The sequence below is a fragment of the Aulonocara stuartgranti genome (assembly GCF_965226115.1).
Source record: "Aulonocara stuartgranti genome assembly, chromosome: 3".
NCBI classification, from domain to species: Eukaryota; Metazoa; Chordata; class Actinopteri; order Cichliformes; family Cichlidae; genus Aulonocara; species Aulonocara stuartgranti.
The window spans coordinates 44,581,271-44,603,076 of NC_138941.1; the positions used below are offsets into that span (position 1 = coordinate 44,581,271).

General features: G+C 38.4%; 2 protein-coding genes across 3 annotated transcripts; both read left to right on the top strand.

Moving 5' to 3' along the window:
* Positions 1-7,471: 7,471 nt before the first annotated feature.
* On the top strand, positions 7,472-13,496 carry LOC309701966 (leukotriene B4 receptor 1-like). Of its 2 annotated transcripts, XM_082526319.1 has the most exons (5): positions 7,472-7,630; positions 10,638-11,198; positions 11,347-11,547; positions 11,666-11,706; positions 12,601-13,496. In XM_082526319.1, the coding sequence occupies exons 2-5, from the start codon at positions 10,647-10,649 to the stop codon at positions 12,902-12,904; spliced, it is 1,098 nt and encodes a 365-aa protein (XP_082382445.1). In that variant the 5' UTR covers positions 7,472-7,630; positions 10,638-10,646; the 3' UTR covers positions 12,905-13,496. The 2 variants fall into 2 exon arrangements, with proteins under 2 accessions (XP_082382445.1, XP_082382446.1); XM_082526320.1 differs by lacking the exon at positions 7,472-7,630 and having other exon boundaries at positions 8,949-11,198.
* A 3,940-nt stretch (positions 13,497-17,436) lies between these two features.
* LOC309701965 (leukotriene B4 receptor 1-like) lies at positions 17,437-21,087 on the top strand. The gene is made up of 4 exons (XM_082526318.1): positions 17,437-17,634; positions 18,342-18,866; positions 19,588-19,855; positions 20,114-21,087. The coding sequence occupies exons 2-4, from the start codon at positions 18,394-18,396 to the stop codon at positions 20,489-20,491; spliced, it is 1,119 nt and encodes a 372-aa protein (XP_082382444.1). The 5' UTR covers positions 17,437-17,634; positions 18,342-18,393; the 3' UTR covers positions 20,492-21,087.
* Positions 21,088-21,806: the final 719 nt, after the last annotated feature.

Below are 21,806 nucleotides of genomic sequence, written 5' to 3' on the forward strand. Positions count from 1 at the left end.
TAAGCTGTTTGTTAGACACACACACTGATTTTGTCTGTTTTCGCACAGACAAATTCAGTGTGTCTGTGCGAACGTAAAATGAAAGCATGCAGGTTATTTATTTTCCATAGGGAAAAAAAAATGTTTGTGCTGGCAAAAAGATCCAAAGGATTGTCATCACTGAAAAGAAAAAAAAAAAACTTGCAAGTTATTACAGGCCCTAAATCCTTGCAGTTACTCGGATTTGGAAACTTTGCCACTATGGCTTACTTTATAAAGCCGGACTGTCAGCTTTACTTTGTGGGGAACATAAAGCCCAACTGAAAGTATTTTAACATGTAAAAAAACTTTTTTTTTTCATTTTCTTTTCTCTTAGCCCAAACAGTTAAAACATTGTAAAAACCTGCAATTCATTTATATCATTGTTGATCCATCCATCCATTTGCTTCCGCTTATGCTTTCCGGGTCGCGGGGGGTGCTGGAGCTTATCCCAGCTGTCATAGGGCAAGAGGCAGGGTACACCCTGGACAGGTCACCAGTCTGTCACAGGGCTAACACATAGAGACACAGACAACCATTAGCATTCACATTCACTCACAGATTCACACCTATTGGCAATTTAGATTAATCAATTAACCTATCCCCACTAACTGCATGTCTTTGGACTGTGGGAAGAACCCACGCAAACACGAGGAGAACATGCAAACTCCACACAGAAAGACCCCGGCCTCATGGTGGAATTGAACTCAGGACCTTTTTGCTGTGCGGCAACAGTGCTAACCACCATTGTTAGCATTGTTGATAATAATGGTAATAATAATAAATCAGTCTGGATGTCTTAAAAAGAAAAGTGGAATTTCAAAAAAACCCAAATGACTTTATTCTTTAGATCAATGAATTATGGAGTTAATATTTACACTTTTTTTTTCAAATAACTGCATTTAACAAAATAAAATAAATGAAAAGATACACTGCATATAGGGAATACATCATTAAATTTTATGCAGAAGCTGCTGCCACCACATGTTGGGCCTGCATGTGCATCTGTGAATGCTCAACTTCCCCCTTAATCGTCAACAATGTGAAAGTTTTTCTACTTCTGTTTTTAATTACAATTTCTTAATCACTTTTAAGCACAGATTCACTATCTCTAATCCCAGTCGTTGTTAACATTATGCATTTGCCCTTTAAAACAATGGCAACATGCCCAGTTTTCACCAGGCACATCTGGGTTTCTGTTGACTGCAGAAACACTGCTCGAGTGAGTTCCACAGAAAAGTGTCAGTGATTTCTCTACCAGAGGAAGTAAGACAGTTATCTTTGTGTTTTAATGTTTCATTTCTAAAGGATGTTGTAATCAGTGCTTGAGGCGTAGCACAGTACTCTGTGCCCTATAAATAAGCTTCTTTGGGCCTTTCTTCCTTCCTTGATCTATATCTCTCACGCATCTTTTGATTTTTTTTTTCTTTTGATTTTGAAGCAGCAAACCAGGAACCTTGTAGTGCTAACAATAAATGAACTGTTTATATAAAATGATGATGATATTTGAAAAAAATCGATGATCCATCCTCACATTTTAACTCTAATTTCTCAACACGCTGCACAATTATTCCACACTTACTTGAAGATTTGCTTAGAGTATCAACCTTAAAAGTGCATCATTTTCTTCATTTTCATTTAGGTATTAATTTTAGTCCTGGATCCTAACTTTGTACCTCCTTCTCGCTCATCCTCTTCTGCCTTGTCCTCTTTCTTTCCATTACCCTTCAGGACAACCTTAATTCTCTTTACTTACATTTTAAACTAGTGCATCTTGTCTCAAAAAGTTGATTCTGTTCATCTGGACGTAGCGTTTTGTGGGAGAAACGTTTCGTCACTCATCCAAGTGACTTCTTCAGTCTCAGCTGACTGCAGGTTTCCCCAATCTTATAAACAGTACATTTGCATAATGACTGAAACCAGCCCACTGAAGGAACAATTGGCTGGGAGGTCAGTTCCTTAATCATAATTATGCAAATTCTCATGACCATTGATCAACAACCACTGACCAAAACCCACTGATCAATGGCCATGAGTACCATTCACAGAGAGTTGGGGAATGGCTGCAATCACTGCATTGTATGATGGCGAAAGATGTACCCTTAGGCCCCCTCCTCGATTCAGAGATGGTCTTTCCCTTTTCATGTAAATGGCCTCCTTGACTCCGCGCTCAAACCAGTGTTCCTCCCTGTCCAGGATGTGTACATCCTCATCCTTGAAAGAGTGTCCACTGGCCTGTAGGTGTAAATAGACTGCAGAGTCCTGGCCTGACGAGGTGGCTCTTCTGTGTTGTGCCATCCACTTCGCCAGATGTTGTTTGGTTTCCCTGATGTATAAATCCTTGCAATCCTCCTGGCACTTAACAGCGTACACTTTGCAAGCTCCTTTGACTACGATGACCTGGATGACTGAGAACCTTCACAGACAGCGTACACTATGTTACTCTGTTTGTGTCGGGGGACCCGATCCTTGGGGTGGACCAATTTTTGGCGCAGCGTGTTTTGGGGTTTAAAAGCCACAGAGACAATTAGAAAAAATGCGTCTCAACTGTTCCGATACTCCTGACACGTACGGGATCACTACAGGTTTTCGCTTGGGCAGTGGTTGTCCTTCTTTCCTGGATTGGCTGGAGCTTTATTTAGGTGCCTTTCCAGCTTTGACAAAAGTCCAGCTGGGATAACCACATTTACTCAGGGCCTTCTTGATGTGCTGTTCTTCAGCTTTCCTGGCCACTGTGTCAGTGGGGATGGTGTTCGCTCTGAAGTGGAAGCAGAGCAACTATGGGCGAAAGTTTTGGCCTGTCTCAGCAATGCAAAGCCCCCAGCATCCAACATCATCATGGAGGAGAGGAAGGCACTCACATCACTTAGTGATGACAACAACATTATCATCCTTCCGGCAGACAAGGGTAGGTGCACAGTATTGCTAAACCAGAAAGACTATCATGAGAAGATTTTCTCACGAAATTGATGAAATTTATTCAAGTGAAATACAAAAAAATATGGCTTTTTTACAACAAAGATACTATGAGGTAGGAGGCAAATCTGCAAAATTACTGGCCTATAAATTAAAAAAACAACAATCAGAAAATATAATACATAAAATAAAGGATCCTCAAACAAATAACGTTGTGTATAAATTGGAAGACATTCAGTTAGCTTTTTTAAAATTTTACAAAGAACTATACACACAACCTAGAGTGGATGTTAAAGGTATGATATCTTTCTTGGACTCACTTTGCTTACCAAAGCTGAATGAAAACCAGAATATAACCTTAATCAAGGACATATCTGAAATTGAAATTAAAAAAGCTATTTCAAAATTAAAACCTAATAAATCCCCAGGCCCGGATGGATTCCCATCAGATTGGTATAAGGAAATGAAAGAGTTATTGATTCCCTTGATGAGAACATCATTCAATTATATTTTAAAGACGGGAGTAATCCCCCCATCTTGGAATGAGGCTTCTATTTCCTTAATAGGTAAAGAAGGAAAGGACAGGCTTGATTGTGGAAATTACCACCCTATTAGTGTTCTTAACCAGGACTATAAGATATTCACATACATCCTTGCCAAAAGAATTGAAAATATTCTTGTTCATATAATTAGCTTGGATCAGACTGGTTTTATTAAGCAGAGACAAACGCAAGATAATGTTCGCCGAACATTACATGTTATTGATTATGTTGGAAAAAATAAAATTCAGATCGTCCTTATGAGCTTAGATGCTGAAAAGGCCTTCGATCGGGTTAATTGGGAATTTCTGTATAAAGTCATGGGCAAGTTTGGATTTCATCAATCGTTTATCAGGATTATTCAAGCACTATATAAATCACCAATGGCACGAATTAAAGTTAACGGGGCGCTTTCTAATGTTTTTAATTTACAGAGAGGGACACGTCAGGGTTGCCCTTTAAGTCCCTCACTCTTTGCTCTTTTCAAAGAGGCCCTGAGTCAAAGTGTTATACAAAGCAATAATATTACTGGAGTCAAGATCATGGGTCGAGAGCATAAGATTTCCTTGTTTGCTGATGATATTTTGATTTACTTGACAAATCCAAACATTACTCTCCCCAAGCTGTTATCACTTCTGGAGACCTTTAGCTCACTATCAGGTTATAAACTAAATATATCGAAGACTCAGATATTAACTTTTAATTATAAGCCAAATCAGGAAATTAAGTCTAAAGTCAATTTGAACTTCGAGTCGGAGCAGATGAAGTATCTTGGAGTAAATATTACTAAAGATCTCTCTAAGATATATAATGCAAACTTTAATCCTTTGTGTTATAAAATAAATGAGGATATTAAAAGATGGAACTTATTACCATTTTAAAATTTTGAATCACGTATTGATACAGTTAAAATGAATATCTTGCCCAGGATGCTTTTTCTGTTCCAAACACTCCCAGTTGAAATAACTGATAAACAATTTCAGGAATGGGACAAAATAATCTCTAGGTTCATATGGCAGGGGAAAAAAACACGGATTAAGTACCAAACTATCCAGTTGGCTAAAGACAAAGGGGGGCTGGGGTTCCCATGTTTGAAAGATTATTATATTTCAGCTGAATTGAGGATATTAGTGTGTTGGTGTAATGTAGACTACCAAGCGAGATGGAAAGAAATAGAAACAGAAACAGTGGCCTTAAGAGATTTTCCAATTCAGGCAAGCTTAGGGGATGTGACACTTATTAAAAAACAAATTAATCAAGGAAACCAATGGATTAACCTGCCTTTAAAACTTTGGTTACAATTTCTTAATAAGAATGATTGGAATGAAGAGGCCAGGATTTTAAGATGGTGCACTTTTGATTTTGATTTTTTACCCAATAAGTTAGATGTAAGATATAAAAAATGGGCAGGGCAAGGCTTAATGGCATATTGTATGTTTTATGATAAGGGAATTCTTAGGGACTTCCAATCAGTAAAAGATCAATACCAGTTAAGCAAAACTGATTTTTTTAGGTTTCTTCAAATTAGGCATCACCTACATAACTTTATACATAAAACAACAGATCTTTTCTCTCTTCCTGTTTTGAATATATTTGTCAAGGCTTACCAGGCAGATCCCAGCCTCAAGGTGATTTCTAGACTGTATAAGGGTATACAAGAGGTTAAGAAGCGGAATACTACCTACATTTAAAAAAAAATGGGAAAGGGAAACAAAGGGATACAGCAATTTCAAATGACATTTGGTATCAGCAGTGTGCTTTTCAGTGGAGAATTTCTAGTTCTAATATATGGAGATGTTTTGGTTGGAAGGGTCTCTGTAGGTTTTTTATTACTCCTGCACAAAGTAAACATTATTGTAATCACTCTAGCTGCTGGAGAAACTGTGGGGCCCAAGGAATAAAACATTTCCACTTGTTTTGGTCTTGCCCATTGATCAACACTGTTTGGGTATCGATTCATTCTGAGTTACAGATCATTTTTAGTATGCAACTTCCCTTTAATTGGGATGAACTTTTGTTTGGATATTTATACTCAGTGAATGTAGATAAAATGTCCAAGCTGTTGTATGGTATTCTGAGTTTGGCTGCCCGTAAGACTATTACCAAGAAATGGCTTAGTGTGAAAATTCCATCACTAAATGACTGGTATGAGATTGTTTATGGGATGTTTAAAATGGAAAGAATTACCTTCATTAATAGACTCCAATATGACATATTTAGTGATATTTGGGATAAATGGAAACATTACATTTTGTCAAGGAGACCCGATTTTGTTTGAATCTCTGTAATTATGTATGCCATATTTCTGAATTGTTATGTGTATATATGTATATGTCAGTATGTATGAGGGTATAGGCGAATACATATGTATGTAGGTATGTGTATGTATGTCTAAGTATATGGGTGTGTACGTGTATGTATGTGTGGTAATGTGTGTATGTGTGTGTGTGTGTGTGTGTGTGTGTGTATACACACTAGATGGTACACCCGTTTGTTTATTTTTGATTATTTGTTTATTTTTGGTTTATTTGTGTTCTTATAGGTTGTTTATTAAAAAATAAAATATAAAAAAAGGGAAGATTTTGTCACAAATCCCTACAGGTCTGAAAATCTTGCAGTTATAGCTAGGGATGGGTACCAGTACCAGTGCCATGATGGCACTGGTTCTGACATAAACGGTAGTAACCAGACCGAAAAGCAGCGCACATTTCGGTGCTTTTTTTTCCTGAGCTGTGATACACTTCTAGCCAATCATTTTACGTTTCCGAGGATAGCAGGCGGGGCCAGGTACGTACGTTCTTTTAGAGCAGAGCTACAGATTAAAAATGCCCAAGGCGAAGCGGTCAGAAGTCTGGCTGTACTTCACAGCAAAATATGCAAACTCAGCAGCCTGCAACAAGTGCTTTAAGCTGATACTGTGATACTGTCAAAGGAGGTAACACCTCAAATCCGATGAAACACCTGGCGACGCATAGCGTTTTTTTTTAAAGCCCAGAAATGCGCCATATGATAGCTTGCTGCGAGACCTCACACCAAGCGCATCTACTGTGCGTGGGTTGCCTGTTATCGGACCCGGAGTTAGCAATATCCCCCAAAACCCCCGAAGAGGAGAGTCCTGGCCCCTAGCCCTGCCAGTGTAGCAGAAATGATGACGGATGATGATGGCAGCGGCGGCCGTTCTTCTCTGCATGAGTAGCTTAATGTTGTTCGTGTGTAATTTACGTTGAGTAGGCTAACCACGTTATTACATTAATGCATATAAGGTGAACTATCAAACATCATCATAGCTACATGCGGCTGTCTTCTTGTTTGATGGCAGATACTCCCAAAAAGGCTAAAATGACCAAAGAAAAAGTGGAAAACAGTTAAACATGAGAGGTTTTTGGACAAAGTTTGTGTTTTTTTCCATTGATTAAGCACTGCTTCCAGCCAAGAGTGATACCATATATGCCACATAGCTGCAGAAAAGGCTAACATTGTTATCTTTTTACAAAAAACCAGCTGAACATGAGAGGTTTTTGGACCAATTTTGTGTTCTCCATTCTTTAAGCACCGGTTTGAGCACCGTTTGAGCACCGGCACCGTTTCAAAAGTACCGATTTGGCACCGGTATCGGATAAAACCTAAACGATACCCATCCCTAGTTATAGCCCTAAACCACGAAGGATGTGTGTTCTTGTTCAACAGTCATATGGGTGCAAGGTGTGTGTGTGTCCTAGTAGTAAAGTGAAAATTTTAGTTAAGGTTTTGACATATGCCTCTAAAACAACAACTGTTGCTTTGACAGCAAAGGTCTAGAAACATTTTGGATGCACTAAACAGTGGAAATAAGATGAACAGGGATTTGGATGAACTATCCTTTTACTGGTTTGCTTTTGGGTTTATCTGCTTGAGAATGTTGACGAACTACCAGAGCCAAGAGAGGCGAGGCATAATGGGGACACACCTTCCTCTGCTCCCTGCGTGTTACAGCAAGCATGACAAGTCAATGGAGAGAGGGCTCAGAGAGAGAAACAGAATGAAAGTAGGTGGGGGAAAGTGAGGTGGGACCAAAAGGTTAAAAGAAAAGGAAGAAACTACAACATCTTTAACATATTCAGACTCCTTTTCAAGCACATGGTGTTTTCTTTTCTGTATTGGGATTTACATTTAACTTGGTAAGTCTTTTCTTTCTTTTCTGATCTGGGATTTGTTTGTTCTTATTAATGATTCTTTACAATAGCTCATTTTCTGCAGCCTAGTGAATTATATATTTATTTTGAGACTGCATGGCATATTGCATGTTTCCATGGCTGATACTGTTCTCATGTATATTAGAGCTTTTGAAAGTATGAATATGTCAGGTACAGCTACATTTCTGGACACTTATGTTCAATGTGTTGTACACTTTCTGTGCGCGTCCCCTTTCTCTGTGGGTGGAATAGGTATGCATGTGAATCACAGAGCACACAAACACACCCTCTAAGTTAGGCATGTTTTTATTAATCATGTGGTTTAACAGGAAGGTCTGTGTGTATACATGGTAATAAAAATAGAGATTAAGCTGACAAAAACCAAAGAAAATAGAAACACTGCGACAACAAGCGTAATAGAAACTGGAGAAAAAAAATCTGCCATTTATCCATGACCTGGTTATAGTTGGTATAAGTTGTAGGTGTTGCACAGCTCAACAAGAAAAAACAGTGTCAGCGTCCACTGCTGCTTGGATGTCACTGCCCATGAGGTTTGACCAGCTCTTTGTAAACAACTGTCATGTGGTCACATTACTTCAAAATCAAGAAAAAAGCAGAAATCAACTGAAATCTGAAAACACTTATCATTAACTCTACATTTAAATTTGGTCTTTCTTTTCATTCATCTTTTTTCTATGTATTTATTTTAGAAGAATCTTCATAGTTATATTTAGCGACATGATTATTAAAATGGGTTTTTTCAAGATAGAAATGATTTTCTTTTTAGTTTTGTTTTCACTTATCGCTTGTTGTGCTTAAAACAAAAGCAACAGGAGAAAACTGGAGAGTGTCTCTTAATAATTTTACTACTTTATAAAGATAAGAAAGAATCTATTTCTACTACTACTCCTTAATTACCTGCACCTCCTCACATTTAATACATGCTAAATGTATTTGTGCTTTAAAGCAGTAGTCTGCTGTAAATCTTCATAAAGCTTAATATTGACTGCTTTGATTGTGCCTGCCGTCTCACCTTGTGTGAGCTTGCTTAACTTTAAAAACAACTGCACGTTTATTGACTCTGTAATAAACACCAACTACAAGACAGTTTGCTAAGAAATATCAAACAGGTTTGTTCAGCAAGTGTAGGTGTGAGTACCTGATTATACGCAGAGGCATACTGACACTGCCTGACTGGAGTGACAGAGAGTGTAGATGTGTAGATCATGTAGTGACACGTTTTTTTTGAAAAACATTTTCAGTAATGTGAAAGGACTCTGATTCTTGAAGTCAGCTGCTGGAGAGGGGAAAAAAAGAAAATACATGTGAGAAACATTTGATGTATGAGCTAAAATTTATTTTGACATCAGAATTGATGTTGACACATGTTTTCTAAACTGGCGCTTGTGTACATTTTCTTGAACAACTATGGGCTTCCAGTTAGTTACAGAGAGCATATTCACACATCAAAGTGTCTCTGCTAATGTATAAATGTCTCCAGGGCTGTAAATGTTAGATATACATACACATATTTTTATTACCTTAGTTTACGTCATCAAATCCCCCAAAATAAAACTGTCTCAGTACGACAGGGCCAATTTCTATTGCCTTGCGGTCAGTTATTGCAGGAATTACAAGGTAATTATACTAAGTTTACACCACAAGAAAGGACAGAGGGAAGATAGGACTATTTATATACAAAGAGCTGGTTGGGAATGGCAAACAGAGTCAGAAATAAGGCTCGGGTGAAAGTAATGAGGGACAGATAGGAAGCAAAACACACACAAAAAACTAAGATTCACAGTAAAATTGAAGAGTAACGGTTAAGAGGAAGTACTAGACAAGGAAATAAAAATGGACCAAGGCATACTTAAAGAACAAGGCACAGAAAGGCACACATAGAAATACTGATGAAACCACTACAAATAACAGACACACATTACCACACTGTGAACCAGCAAACACAACATCATGTAACTGAAAAACATTAAATAGCAGTCAAGGATCCAAACACCAACTCAATGCAACTTTTGCTCAACCTAAGGGACACAGTGTTAAAATGCATTCACTGAAGTTATTATCCTGTTAACAAATGGAAAAAAAACTTCCTGGTTTAAGTAAATGTCAGAAAGCTTATTAATACGTATAGACTTCACATTTGAACACACATGTGTGTTAGCACCAAGACATTATATCAACACACGACTGTTCATTTCAATGCCATTGCTATGAATATACTGAGACTGCGTTTCTCTCACAGGGCAATGATAAACAATATATTGGACTAATGCATAAATGCTGCAGCTGGTTAAAATGGGAAAATCTCACTGATTTATTCACCACTTGGCCAGTAGTCTGCGCTACAGCACGGTGCTCTATTATTTTAAAATGAGTGTCAGTTTCACATAAAGTGTTAGGCTGTAAACGAATTAATTGTCAGAAAAATAAAAATAAAGTAAGTGATTATCCTCATGTATCCACACACTTCTCATACAGTGCATATCATTTTTAGTGTATATTTAATACTATAATGCTATTTTATACTATTTAAATACTTTAATACTATTCTCTCCTGACTGTATTTTGAAGCTTCCCAGTAAATTTTTTTTTGTTGTGTTCGGTTCTGTTTGTGTAAAAATCACCTTCCCTCAATGACCCTGAAGAGAAGGAGCACAGAAGTCTAAAGTACAATCTCTGGTTAAATACTGACACCAACACACTCACTGGTGCTTTCCACTCATGTCTGGTCTCGTTTGTTCAGGAATTAAGAGTCCCCGTTAAAACCTGTTGCACTTGCACCACACTCCCACACTTTCCTACATGAAATTCATGCTTTTAAGCCTGGCACTCGTGGGAGGAGGTGAAGACTTTTATTATTATTTATTATTCCTTTGCCATATTCTTGCTGCAGCCCTGAGATGCTGTCTCTATTTTCTTTATTCTTGTTAAAAGGGAGTAATAAAATGACCGAATGAATCATTCTCTTTGACAGGAAACAAAGATGGCCCACAGAGATTGTTCAAATTTGACAAACACTGCTGTAGGAAATGAAACCATTATGGATAATCCAGTTGCCACATCTATGGGTGCCTTCATCCTCAGCCTCATCTTTCTCCTGGGCTGCCCAGGAAATTTGTTCGTCATCTGGAGCATCGCGGCACGAGCCCGAAAGCAATCTGTCACTACTCTTCTCATCCTTAACTTAGCTATCGCAGATGGCTTTCTAATGGCTTTAACCCCGTTTTTCATTGTCTACCTCGTTAAACAGAACTGGGTGTTTGGGAATGTAATGTGTAAGGTCCTCTACTACCTGTGTCTAGCCAACATGTACGCTTCCATCCAGCTCATTATGATGATGAGCCTCTACAGGCTGGTGGCTGTGCTGTGGCCACAACGTGTCGGTGTTATCACCACCCAAAAGACGGTACCGCGTGTGCTGGCAGCGGTGTGGGCACTGGTGATTGTCGCCTCCATTCCTGCACTCCTCTTCAGAGAAGTGAGGGACAAGGGACCTATGCATGTTTGCGATTCCTTCCATGATTTATGCAGCCATGTGAGTTGAGAAGAATTCTGATAGAGGAATACTGAAAATGTTTAAATCTACCTCTCTATCTACCTATTAATCTATGCATACATATATACACATTAGCACCTCCATTCTACACTATTTTTCATCCGTCTTGTGTTTTCTCCCTGTACAGGTGGTCCTACAATACACACTGGAGATCATATTGGGATTTCTAATTCCTTATACTGTCATTGTAGTCAGCTACATATGCATCTTGCGTCGGATCCGACAGACCAAGTTCCGCCGTCGCATTCGTAGCGAGAAGCTCATCCTGGCCATCGTGTTGACCTTCTGCCTGTTTTGGTTGCCCTACCATTTCATAAACCTGGTGCAAGTATGTCCCACAGTCTTAATTTTATGCATAATACCTTCTTCCAAAAATGCTTATAAAATTCATCATTATGATGATTCTCAACGAAAAAATAATTTAACTATTTTTACATTTTGCTCAGGTTACATGGGCAGTGTATCCAGAGAGTCAAGTAAAAACTATGTAAGTATAATTTAAGACACAAGTTTACAATTACTATTGAGAAGAAGTGAGTCAGGTGGTGCTGAAGTCAAAGTGAACTTTTTAGTCATTGAACAGTTTGGAAAATTTCACCTTGATATGTGATATGTGTGATGGAACTAGAGCCATGGCACACTATTTTCAAAAACCTAATTCCTGTATGCTAAAGTTTCATGACATCTAAAAGCTAAAGTTCATTTACATCATTAGCATTTAAGAATTGATATAGATATAGGAAAATTAATGTTTTTTTGTTTTTTTTACAGAGGCCTAAGAGTCATTTGGGGATTTTTATTTTTTTTTATCTCATTATCTCAAGGGATGTGGTCGTCAAGACAACATTTCTGCTTTTACTATCACAGCCTCTGGTCTCTCTTTTAAATACCTTGTAAATAACTATAATCTGCAACAATTCATGTAGCTTATTGAAATGCTGAAGTCTTTCTTTTTTTTTTCTGAAAGCTTTTTACTCCAAATGTATTTTATTGCTAAAAATACTTCTCATTTTCAAATGTACTTTTACAAAAAGGAAAAAAAGGTTCGGTATAGATATATATCTATATAGATATATATGTATTTATTTATGGGTTCCCTTGGCAGTTAGTTACACACATAATTACTGACTATATGCTGACTTTCAATGCAGAAAACATGTTTTTGGCAGATGACCTTTAAGGTCAATCTTTCATCTGTGTCCCAAAAGAAATGCACATGATAAAAAGTTCCCCCAAATTTTCATCTCTTCTAGAAAAATCTCTGCCTGCATTAATCAGCTGTAGGCAAAACCAAGTTATTTTATATTTGATTAATTAATGAATTAATTATTTTTCCCATCATGTTTACGTTTGTATTGTGCTCACCTCTCTTCCCTCACAGACTGCATAAAATATGGACCAGGAGTCGTGCTGTCACCTCTACCACAGCCTTCATGAGCAGCTGCGCCAACCCCGTGCTGTACTTTTTCGCAGGAAAGTCTTACATCCGACGAGAAGGACTTGCGTTCATGGCTCGCTTGTTTGAGGGCACTGGGTTGGATTCAGTTACAAGGAAGAGTAGACAAAACAGCCAGAATAGTCATGATAGAGACAAAGATGCAGATGCTGTAATGCTAAAAGACAGAGACCCAGATTCTACCACTAACTCAAGTTCTAATATCAAACCAGTGCAGAATGGTAAGTAGACGACATGAGGCAATAGGCCTGATATAGTGCTGTGCCCTTGAAATATTAAAATTATAAATTCTTCCTCCATCAACGGTGAAAGCACATTTTTTAGGACAAAATTGGAAAGGTTTTAATAACTTACTAACAGCTGGTTCCTCACTTCTGAAATGAGACTATAACAAAGGATATAACTTGACATCGCATTCCTGGAACAGGCTGCACCTGGAAGCATGATACACTGATATATTTTTGAGGTGATGCTTAAAAGAGGAACTGTATACCACACAAATGAGCCTTGCTCAGCTCTGAACTGTCCCACAAGAGGAAAAACTGCGAGGAACTATGTAGGACTTTCAGATTCCTACTTACCTCTACTTTCAATTCAACATTTACTCCTTAAAGGAGCTGGTGCACTGTACATGTGAATTTTTTTAAGGTTTGACACTGTTATTTTCTTTATGCAATGATGTATTTGTAAAATGCCTAAAAATGCTAAGGCAGATCAACTGTTACATTTTATACAGTTGAAAGTTGAGCTGCCGTGACTTAATGGGCTTGACAACTTTAATTTTGATATTTACTATTAAAATTCACAAGTATGTCTCAGGATTCTCTTTTCTCTATTATTTTTAATTGGAGACATGTCATTTTATTAGCAGCTTGAAAAAAGTTTGAAATCTTAATTTAGGTTCCACTTTTCAGACCGATTTCATTTATCGCCATCTTTCGTACCCTAGTCAATATTTTAACAAAATTGGAACCATTCATCCATCCATCACAGCACAGTCTTTCCCAGGGAGGCTGAGGAGTGTGATCCCTCTATAGCTGGAAAACACCCTCTGGTCCTCCTTCTTAAAGATGAGAATCACCAACTTGGTCTGCCAATCCAGAGGTAGCGCCCCTGATATCCATGCAACATTGCAGAGGCATGCCAACCAAGACAGCCCTAAAAGATCCAGAGCCTTCAGGAACTCAGGACGGATCTTATCCACCCCATGGACCCTGCAACCAAGCAGTTGTTTACCCGCCACGATGACCTCGCCCCTGGAGATAGGTGACTCATCCCTCTTGTACCCAGACTCTGCTTCCTCCACGGAAAGCTTGCCAGTGGGAGTAATTTCTTCTCTAACGGTTAAAGTTTTATTTGTGAAGAAGTTCATGAAGTCATTATTTGTCATTATTAATTTTGTCAGATTAAAGTTATTTCTGTGACCATTGTGAGTTTTTCTTTCATTGGCCGAAGGGTACCAACAATCTTGTCCAAGTCTGTATGAGCTACTTCTTCTATCTGCTGATGGTACGTGCCATCCAGGGACCTGTTCTTCCATGATAGTTCCTATACTTTCTCCTCTTTTTTCTTGGGTTTCTGGTACCTGAGTAGTTAGAAAAACACAGAACAAATACAGTGGGGAAAAAAAGTATTTAGTCAGCCACCGATTGTGCAAGTTCCCCCACTTAAAATGATGACAGAGGTCAGTAATTTGCACCAGAGGTACACTTCAACTGTGAGAGACAGAATGTGAAAAAAAAATCCATGAATTCACATGGTAGGATTTGTAAAGAATTTATTCGTAAATCAGGGTGGAAAATAAGTATTTGGTCACCTCAAACAAGGAAAATCTCTGGCTCTCACAGACCTGTAACGTCTTCTGTAAGAAGCTTTTCTGTCCCCCACTCGTTACCTGTATGAATGGCACCTGTTTGAACTCATCATCTGAATAAAAGACACCTGTCCACAGCCTCAAACAGTCAGACTCCAAACTCCGCCATGGCCAAGACCAAAGAGCTTTCGAAGGACACCAGGAAAAGTATTGTAGACCTGCACCAGACTGGGAAGAGTGAATCTACAATAGGCAAGCAGCTTGGTGTGAACAAATCAACTGTGGGAGCAATCATCAGAAAATGGAAGACATACAAGACCACTGATAATCTCCCTCGATCTGGGGCTCCACGCAAGATCTCATCCCGTGGGGTCAAAATGATCATGAGAACGGTGAGCAAAGATCCCAGAACCACACGGGGGGACCTGGTGAATGACCTGCAGAGAGCTGGGACCAAAGTAACAAAGGTCACCATCAGTAACACACTACAACGGCAGGGAATCAAATCCCGCAGTGCCAGACGTGTTCCGCTGCTGAAGCCAGTGCATGTCCAGGCCCGTCTGAAGTTTGCCAGAGAGCACATGGATGATACGGCAGAGGATTGGGAGAATGTCATGTGGTCAGATGAAACCAAAGTAGAACTTTTTGGTATAAACTCAACTCGTCGTGTTTGGAGGAAGAAGAATACTGAGTTGCATCCCAAGAACACCATACCTACTGTGAAGCATGGGGGTGGAAACATCATGCTATGGGGCTGTTTTTCTGCCAAGGGGACAGGACGACTGATCCGTGTTAAGGACAGAATGAATGGGGCCATGTATCGTGAGATTTTGAGCCAAAACCTCCTTCCATCAGTGAGAACTTTGAAGATGAAACGCGGCTGGGTCTTCCAACATGACAATGATCCAAAACACACCGCCCGGGCAACAAAGGAGTGGCTCCGTAAGAAGCATTTGAAAGTCCTGGAGTGGCCTAGCCAGTCTCCAGACCTCAACCCCATAGAAAATCTGTGGTGGGAGTTGAAAGTCCGTGTTGCTCGGCGACAGCCCCAAAACATCACTGCTCTCGAGAAGATCTGCATGGAGGAATGGGCCAAAATACCAGCTACTGTGTGTGCAAACCTGGTAAAGACCTATAGTAAACGTTTGACCTCTGTTATTGCCAACAAAGGTTATGTTACAAAGTATTGAGTTGTATTTTTGTTATTGACCAAATACTTATTTTCCACCCTGATTTACGAATAAATTCTTTACAAATCCTACCATGTGAATTCATGGATTTTTTTTTCACATTCTGTCTCTCACAGTTGAAGTGTACCTCTGGTGCAAATTACTGACCTCTGTCATCATTTTAGGTGGGGGAACTTGCACAATCGGTGGCTGACTAAATACTTTTTTGCCCCACTGTAATGTTTGTTCAGATGGGTGGATAGGAGAAAGCCTGTTCTTTGTAACAAACAAACAAACAAAATTTTTTTTTTAAAAAATTAGCGAGAATGGTAACAGATTAAGTTTCCAAAGTTGAATCTGAAAAAACAAGATTACTAGACGTAAACCAAAGTGGAGATGTTTGACCGTAAAGCACAACACTGCATTTGGCAAAACTCAAACTCAAACTGAACAACTCATATCAACTGTGAACTGCAGTGGTGAAGGGGTTTTCATTTAGACTTGCCATCACAAGCCCTGAGGACCTTACACTGATTCACTCAACCATCATCTTTTCTGTACACTAAATTGTTCTAAAGTCAAACGTGAAGCCAGTGTGACCCAAACTTAAATCTGAACAAGTGGCCTTGATGCCTAAGTGGGTAAAGATAAAATGATGAGATCATGATAGAGACAATTTATGTGCTTAACAAGCATCCATTATGTCCAAGCATCTAATATTGCCTTGTCTGTTGCATAAAGTCATAGACACCTTATGCACCTCTGTTACACTCCTCTCACTGTAAAAGTCACTAAAGTAGGAAAATAATTTACGTTGATCACTTGATGTCCATTCAATCTAGCACAGATGATCAGAAAATAGGTGAACAGAAAGACAAGACAAAGTCATAAACAAAGACAGGCATTTGAACTACAGGGAAACCAAATTCATCCGCTTCAAGCCTGTGGTCTCGCTATCAGGATGAAGGATACATAATAAGCAGCAAGCTGCTACTACTCCATGTAGCCAAGGACTGGTGCTGAGTATGTGGTTATTCCTTCTGCATTTTCAGTCCTCCCCATCACATGTAATCATTTCATTGATTTTTAATGGGTAAATGTTTATTACACAACTACAGCTTTACACCTCTTGATTCTTTTAAGATTGTAAAATAAATAAATAACAATACAAATTAATCAAAACATGACAAAAGCATGACACATAATACAGGTCATTGTGTAGCTGGATATGTCCTGTTCTCCTAAATAACTTAAGACATTTGGATTATGTGGTAAGAGTTGTTGTAAAGGTCTGCCAAAAAGTCTGTTGCAAGAGAAATTGTACAATACACAACTGTGACTTAAAATCGTGTATCAACAAGACACTGAAGGTTTACTGGAATACCCCTCCGTCACGCACCCCACTTAGTCACACTTCTGATTTCTCTTCTTTCACAAAAAACACATCATCAATTTCACAATATATTAGGGTACTCTGGCTTTTTCCTTCTTTTTTATTTCCTTATTTATTTTTAGTTACAGTGAGTTGCTAAATGAATATGTCAATAAACTATGTAAAATTACATAAAAGCTTTACTGTTAGCATTTCATTAACTTTATTCAAGTCTGTTTTCTGAAAGGATGGAGGGCAAACACTGCTCCACAATAGGCAGCAGATGTCATGTCAATATTTCCCATAAAGCGTACCAGTAACACAGCACAGTGCACCAATAAGAATACAGTAACAAAGTGAGAAGTGTAGGAGGAACAGCAGCTACCTCGCAACAGAGTGAGCACAAAGCTGGCTTCCTGTGGTCATTGATTTCCTCTCACATGACACTTCTTACTCAATATATTAAAAAACCTGTTTTCCTCCTCGCACAAGATCTTCAGAGTTAAGAAGGGAACTCTGGAGGTTAGGTGTGAGGTGTTACACAGAGGGATATTATTTTTTTGCTTTTACTTTTCTGATTTTAAGAGAGACACCACCATTTGAAGGTAAGCATGAGAGTTTGATATGCCAAGATTCCCAGCCACTAGATATCACAGAGTTTGGCAAATTCATTGTTTTCTAATAAAATCTTAATATGGATGTAAAGAGTAACAGAAATCTCAACAGGTTTCCCAGATTATTTATTTAGTCATTGTTACACATTCATTTCTAGATTGCCATTTTTATTGCTGCTCTTAGGTTTTGATTTGTAACAGAGGAGTTGCAGCTTTCTGTGGAGCACACAGATGTCTGTGTAGCTTCTCAGTGATCTGAACTGGACTTCTTTAATTGCCCAGATGTTTCAGCGTGGTTCAAAAAATAAGTGCATATTGAGTATTTGTTTTCTGTGTTGTCGTGTGCTATGTGTCCAATTTTTCCAATAACCGAAAGTGATTAAACACATATTGTTATCCTTCATAAGATTTGTACATTCATATATTTACTAATGATAAAGTTAGGCCTTTGAGAGCAAGAAAGACTCGACTAGACTAGAACATTTCAGCACATTTTGATGTTCAACATCTCTGGAACTTGTCAAATAATTTCATTTGGTTAAATAAATGTTTGCTCATTCAAAGCAGCTCTGGTGTACACACTTTTCTTGTGTTAGATGCAGTTGTGGAATTGTGCAATATTTTAAGCACAGATACAGAGTGTACTCACAAATCTTAACGCAACATATCCTGTTTCCTGCCTCTCTATTATTTTTAAGGTTAAGTCAAGTTCACAGCTTTTGGAACTAAACATCTTCAGAAGCTTTCTCAATGGCATCCAACACAAACTCCACCACCTCCACTGCCCCTCAGATGATCTCTGCTCAGATTGGTATTGGCATCTTGACCCTGGCATTTGTACTGGGTTTTCCGGGGAACCTGTTCGTGGTTTGGTCAGTGGTCTGCCGTGTAAAGAAGCGCTCAGTGACATGTTTGTTGGTGTTGAATCTGGCTGTTGCGGATGCTCTTGTCCTGCTCAGTGCACCTTTTTTCCTGAGATACCTGGCTGGAGGCCGAGGCTGGGAGTTTGGCTCAGCAGCATGCAAGCTGATGCATTACCTATCAAATGTGAACATGTACGTGTCCATCTACCTTATTTGTCTGATGAGCATGGACCGTTGCCTTGCTGTCACAAGGCCTTTTGTTTCCCAGAAAATAAGAACTAAGCGCTCCCTGCTGTTTCTCCTGCTGGGAGTCTGGATATTAGCATTCCTGCTGTCACTGCCGATGCCTTTCTATCGCAGGTGAGACCAAAGGTTTTTTTCACATTCAAAGCAATTGTGTATTAATGTGTTTACTGCTGCGGATCAGTGAAGGAAAGTGAACTGATCTTAATGGATATCTGCTCCCATTAGCTTCATGTGGATAATGTAGTTTTTTCCTTTTTTCATATAAAACATATAAAGATAACCTTTTTGTAGTGTATCTCAACTACTCCACTTAGAGACAGCACTACTGGAAAGTAATACACCTATAATAACACGCAATAAAGAAAAAAAAAAGAAATTTTGATTTTTAATATCTCCTGCAGATAAATCTTTTCAACAATTCATTTCTAAATTTTCTAAAATATTTATTTTTTCAATCTTTTCATATCTAATTTATCATATATATATATATATATATATATATATATATATATATATATATATATATATATATATATATCATATATTTTTTCACTTTTTTTAGTGTTTTCTTTTAAAATTATTATTTTATTATTACTGTAAGGGCGTATTGAGTAAACTGTAAAACAGATTTGACTGTAGTCTAACATCTAACCCAAACTACTTTAAAAAGGGCCTACAAATTTATGCCTGTACTCAAACTGTCACAGTTCTTTTTATTTTGCTTTGTTGTCAACTCATAGTTTAGTTCCTACATGCACACAGAGTCATGTCTCTCATTTTCTTACGTAGTATCTTTTGGTGAATTCATAATCTTTTCCCTTTAATTCTCTGACAGTGTTCTCAAGAGTCCCAAAAACAACATGAGCGGTTGTGTGCTTTACCACTGGGGGAGTGTGGCTCATCCTGTTTTCCAGTACATTTTTGAGACCATTATGGGATGCCTGGTGCCCTTCACTCTCATCAACACCTGCTACTCCTCTGTCATCTGCCGCCTGCGAAGTGCCATGTTCCAACGTAAAGGACAAAGCAGTCGCCTGATTCTGCTCATCATCTCGGCTTTTGCAGTCTTTTGGCTCCCCTACCACATTGTCAACATCATAGAGGTGTGTTATCTATTTAACGCTGGGTTGACAGCATCAAAACTCTCTCTTACTGTAAGACCCAGACGTAAACACTTCAGGCATATGTTGCACTTCTCCAGTTACTCTAGCAAAACTTTTGTCATGCTACCACAGGAGTGACATTAATAGCTCTGACTGATAACGGAATAAATTCATAAACAATTTACTTTCTTTTTGTGTGTTATTTTGTTTTGTTTTCCCCCAATAATATTTACGCCTCTTTTCTTCTTCCTCATTCAGGTGATTGGTTTATTGATGGGAAGTGAGACAGTGAGCCGTGCTGCTAAAACAGCCCGTCCAAACGTTACAGCCTTTGCCTACTTCAGCAGTGCTGTCAACCCCATCCTCTATGTGTTTGCAGGCAGCTCACACATCCGCCAGGCTGGGTTTAGCTTCATGGGCAAGCTCTTTGAGGGCACCAATTCAGAGAGCAGGACCACATCTTTTTCCCGTAGCGGCCGCAGCAGCTCTTCACCAGATGAGAGCTCCGTCCTGCACACACTCTCTGTCAAAATGGGGAAGCCTTTCAAAAGCAAGAACAGAGGCGAGAGCAGGAGTGCAGTGGAGCAGGAGATTGATGCGCCTGAACTAAAGACTCTGGCCACCTTTGAGCAGTAACTGTAGCATTTAAAATAATGTGAATTGAGTTGACCCAAACTCGCATATACTAACAATGTAAGCTAACTGGAGTAGTCCAGAAAGTAAATACTGTAAATATAATATTTTTGTATTGCTGAAGCAAATCATTGCAGAGTATCATATATTTTTTGCATGTATGTCTGTGTGTGTGTATTCATATTCTATCCAGTTGTACAGAAATGGACAATTTAATCAGTATTTTTGATGTAATTTTTAATTCTAATCAGAATTTTTCTATAGCGCACAACACACAGTCTGACTGTGAGCTCAAATTCAGTTTGTTAAAAAAATGAAAGTTTCTTAATGTTTGCCAATCTCTTATTGTGCAAACATGGCTTGTTTAATATGTGAGACTGTACTGGTTGCTTTGTTGGACAAACAGAACATTGCATCAAAAACATGTCACGAAAGCATCCTTTTTTGTCACGGTTTCGTGCATTGCTGCCTTCTCTTTCACAACATCTAACTGACCTGCATTACAACACTGTATGTGGTTATTATGCTGTTGAGCTACCACCAAAAGTCCCAATAAAATAGGTGAGCAAAAAACAAAAAGTGCTCACCTTTGCAGGAAACGAGTTGCAGTCATAGTGACGTCAAAGAGTGACACATCAGTGGTTACCGCCATTGTAGGATCCTGGAAACACAAAACTGTTTACTGTTACTCAACTGGTAACTTATGTAGGGCCTTCAAATAATGTCAAACAGACTGTTTTTGTCCTCTAACTGTACGGTTCTGTTACGACTGATTCATTTTCCTTTATTAATAATCATTTCTCTCTGAGTAAAAACATATAGGTGACAAGTTTGAACTGAAATATATTTGAATTGTGCTGTAGATTTCGTTCAGACTGCTCAGGAGCATGATTATTTTTATGATTTTACATATGGGCTATACAATTCTGATTGAAAACCAAGAAAGCAAGCATTTCTTTCTTGGGTAGTGAGGTTGTATTTTTACTCAGTTGTATATAGCATTCGTATTCTATTTTTATCTTATTGTATATTTTTATTCTATTTTATTCTACTGTATATAGTATATTATTTTATTCTATTCTGTACAGCTGTGTACTGTATTTATTCTTATTGTATTCTAATTTTTGCGTCATAACTTTTGCACTGTCCACTTCCTGCTGTGACAAAACAAATTTCCCACGTGTGGGACTAATAAAGGTTATCTTATCTTATCTTATCTTAAATCCTTCTATAAAGCAAACATATATATAAAGTAAGAGCAAAAATATGCATAATATGAATGTGAATAATAGAAACGAACACATTTTCTATATGTATT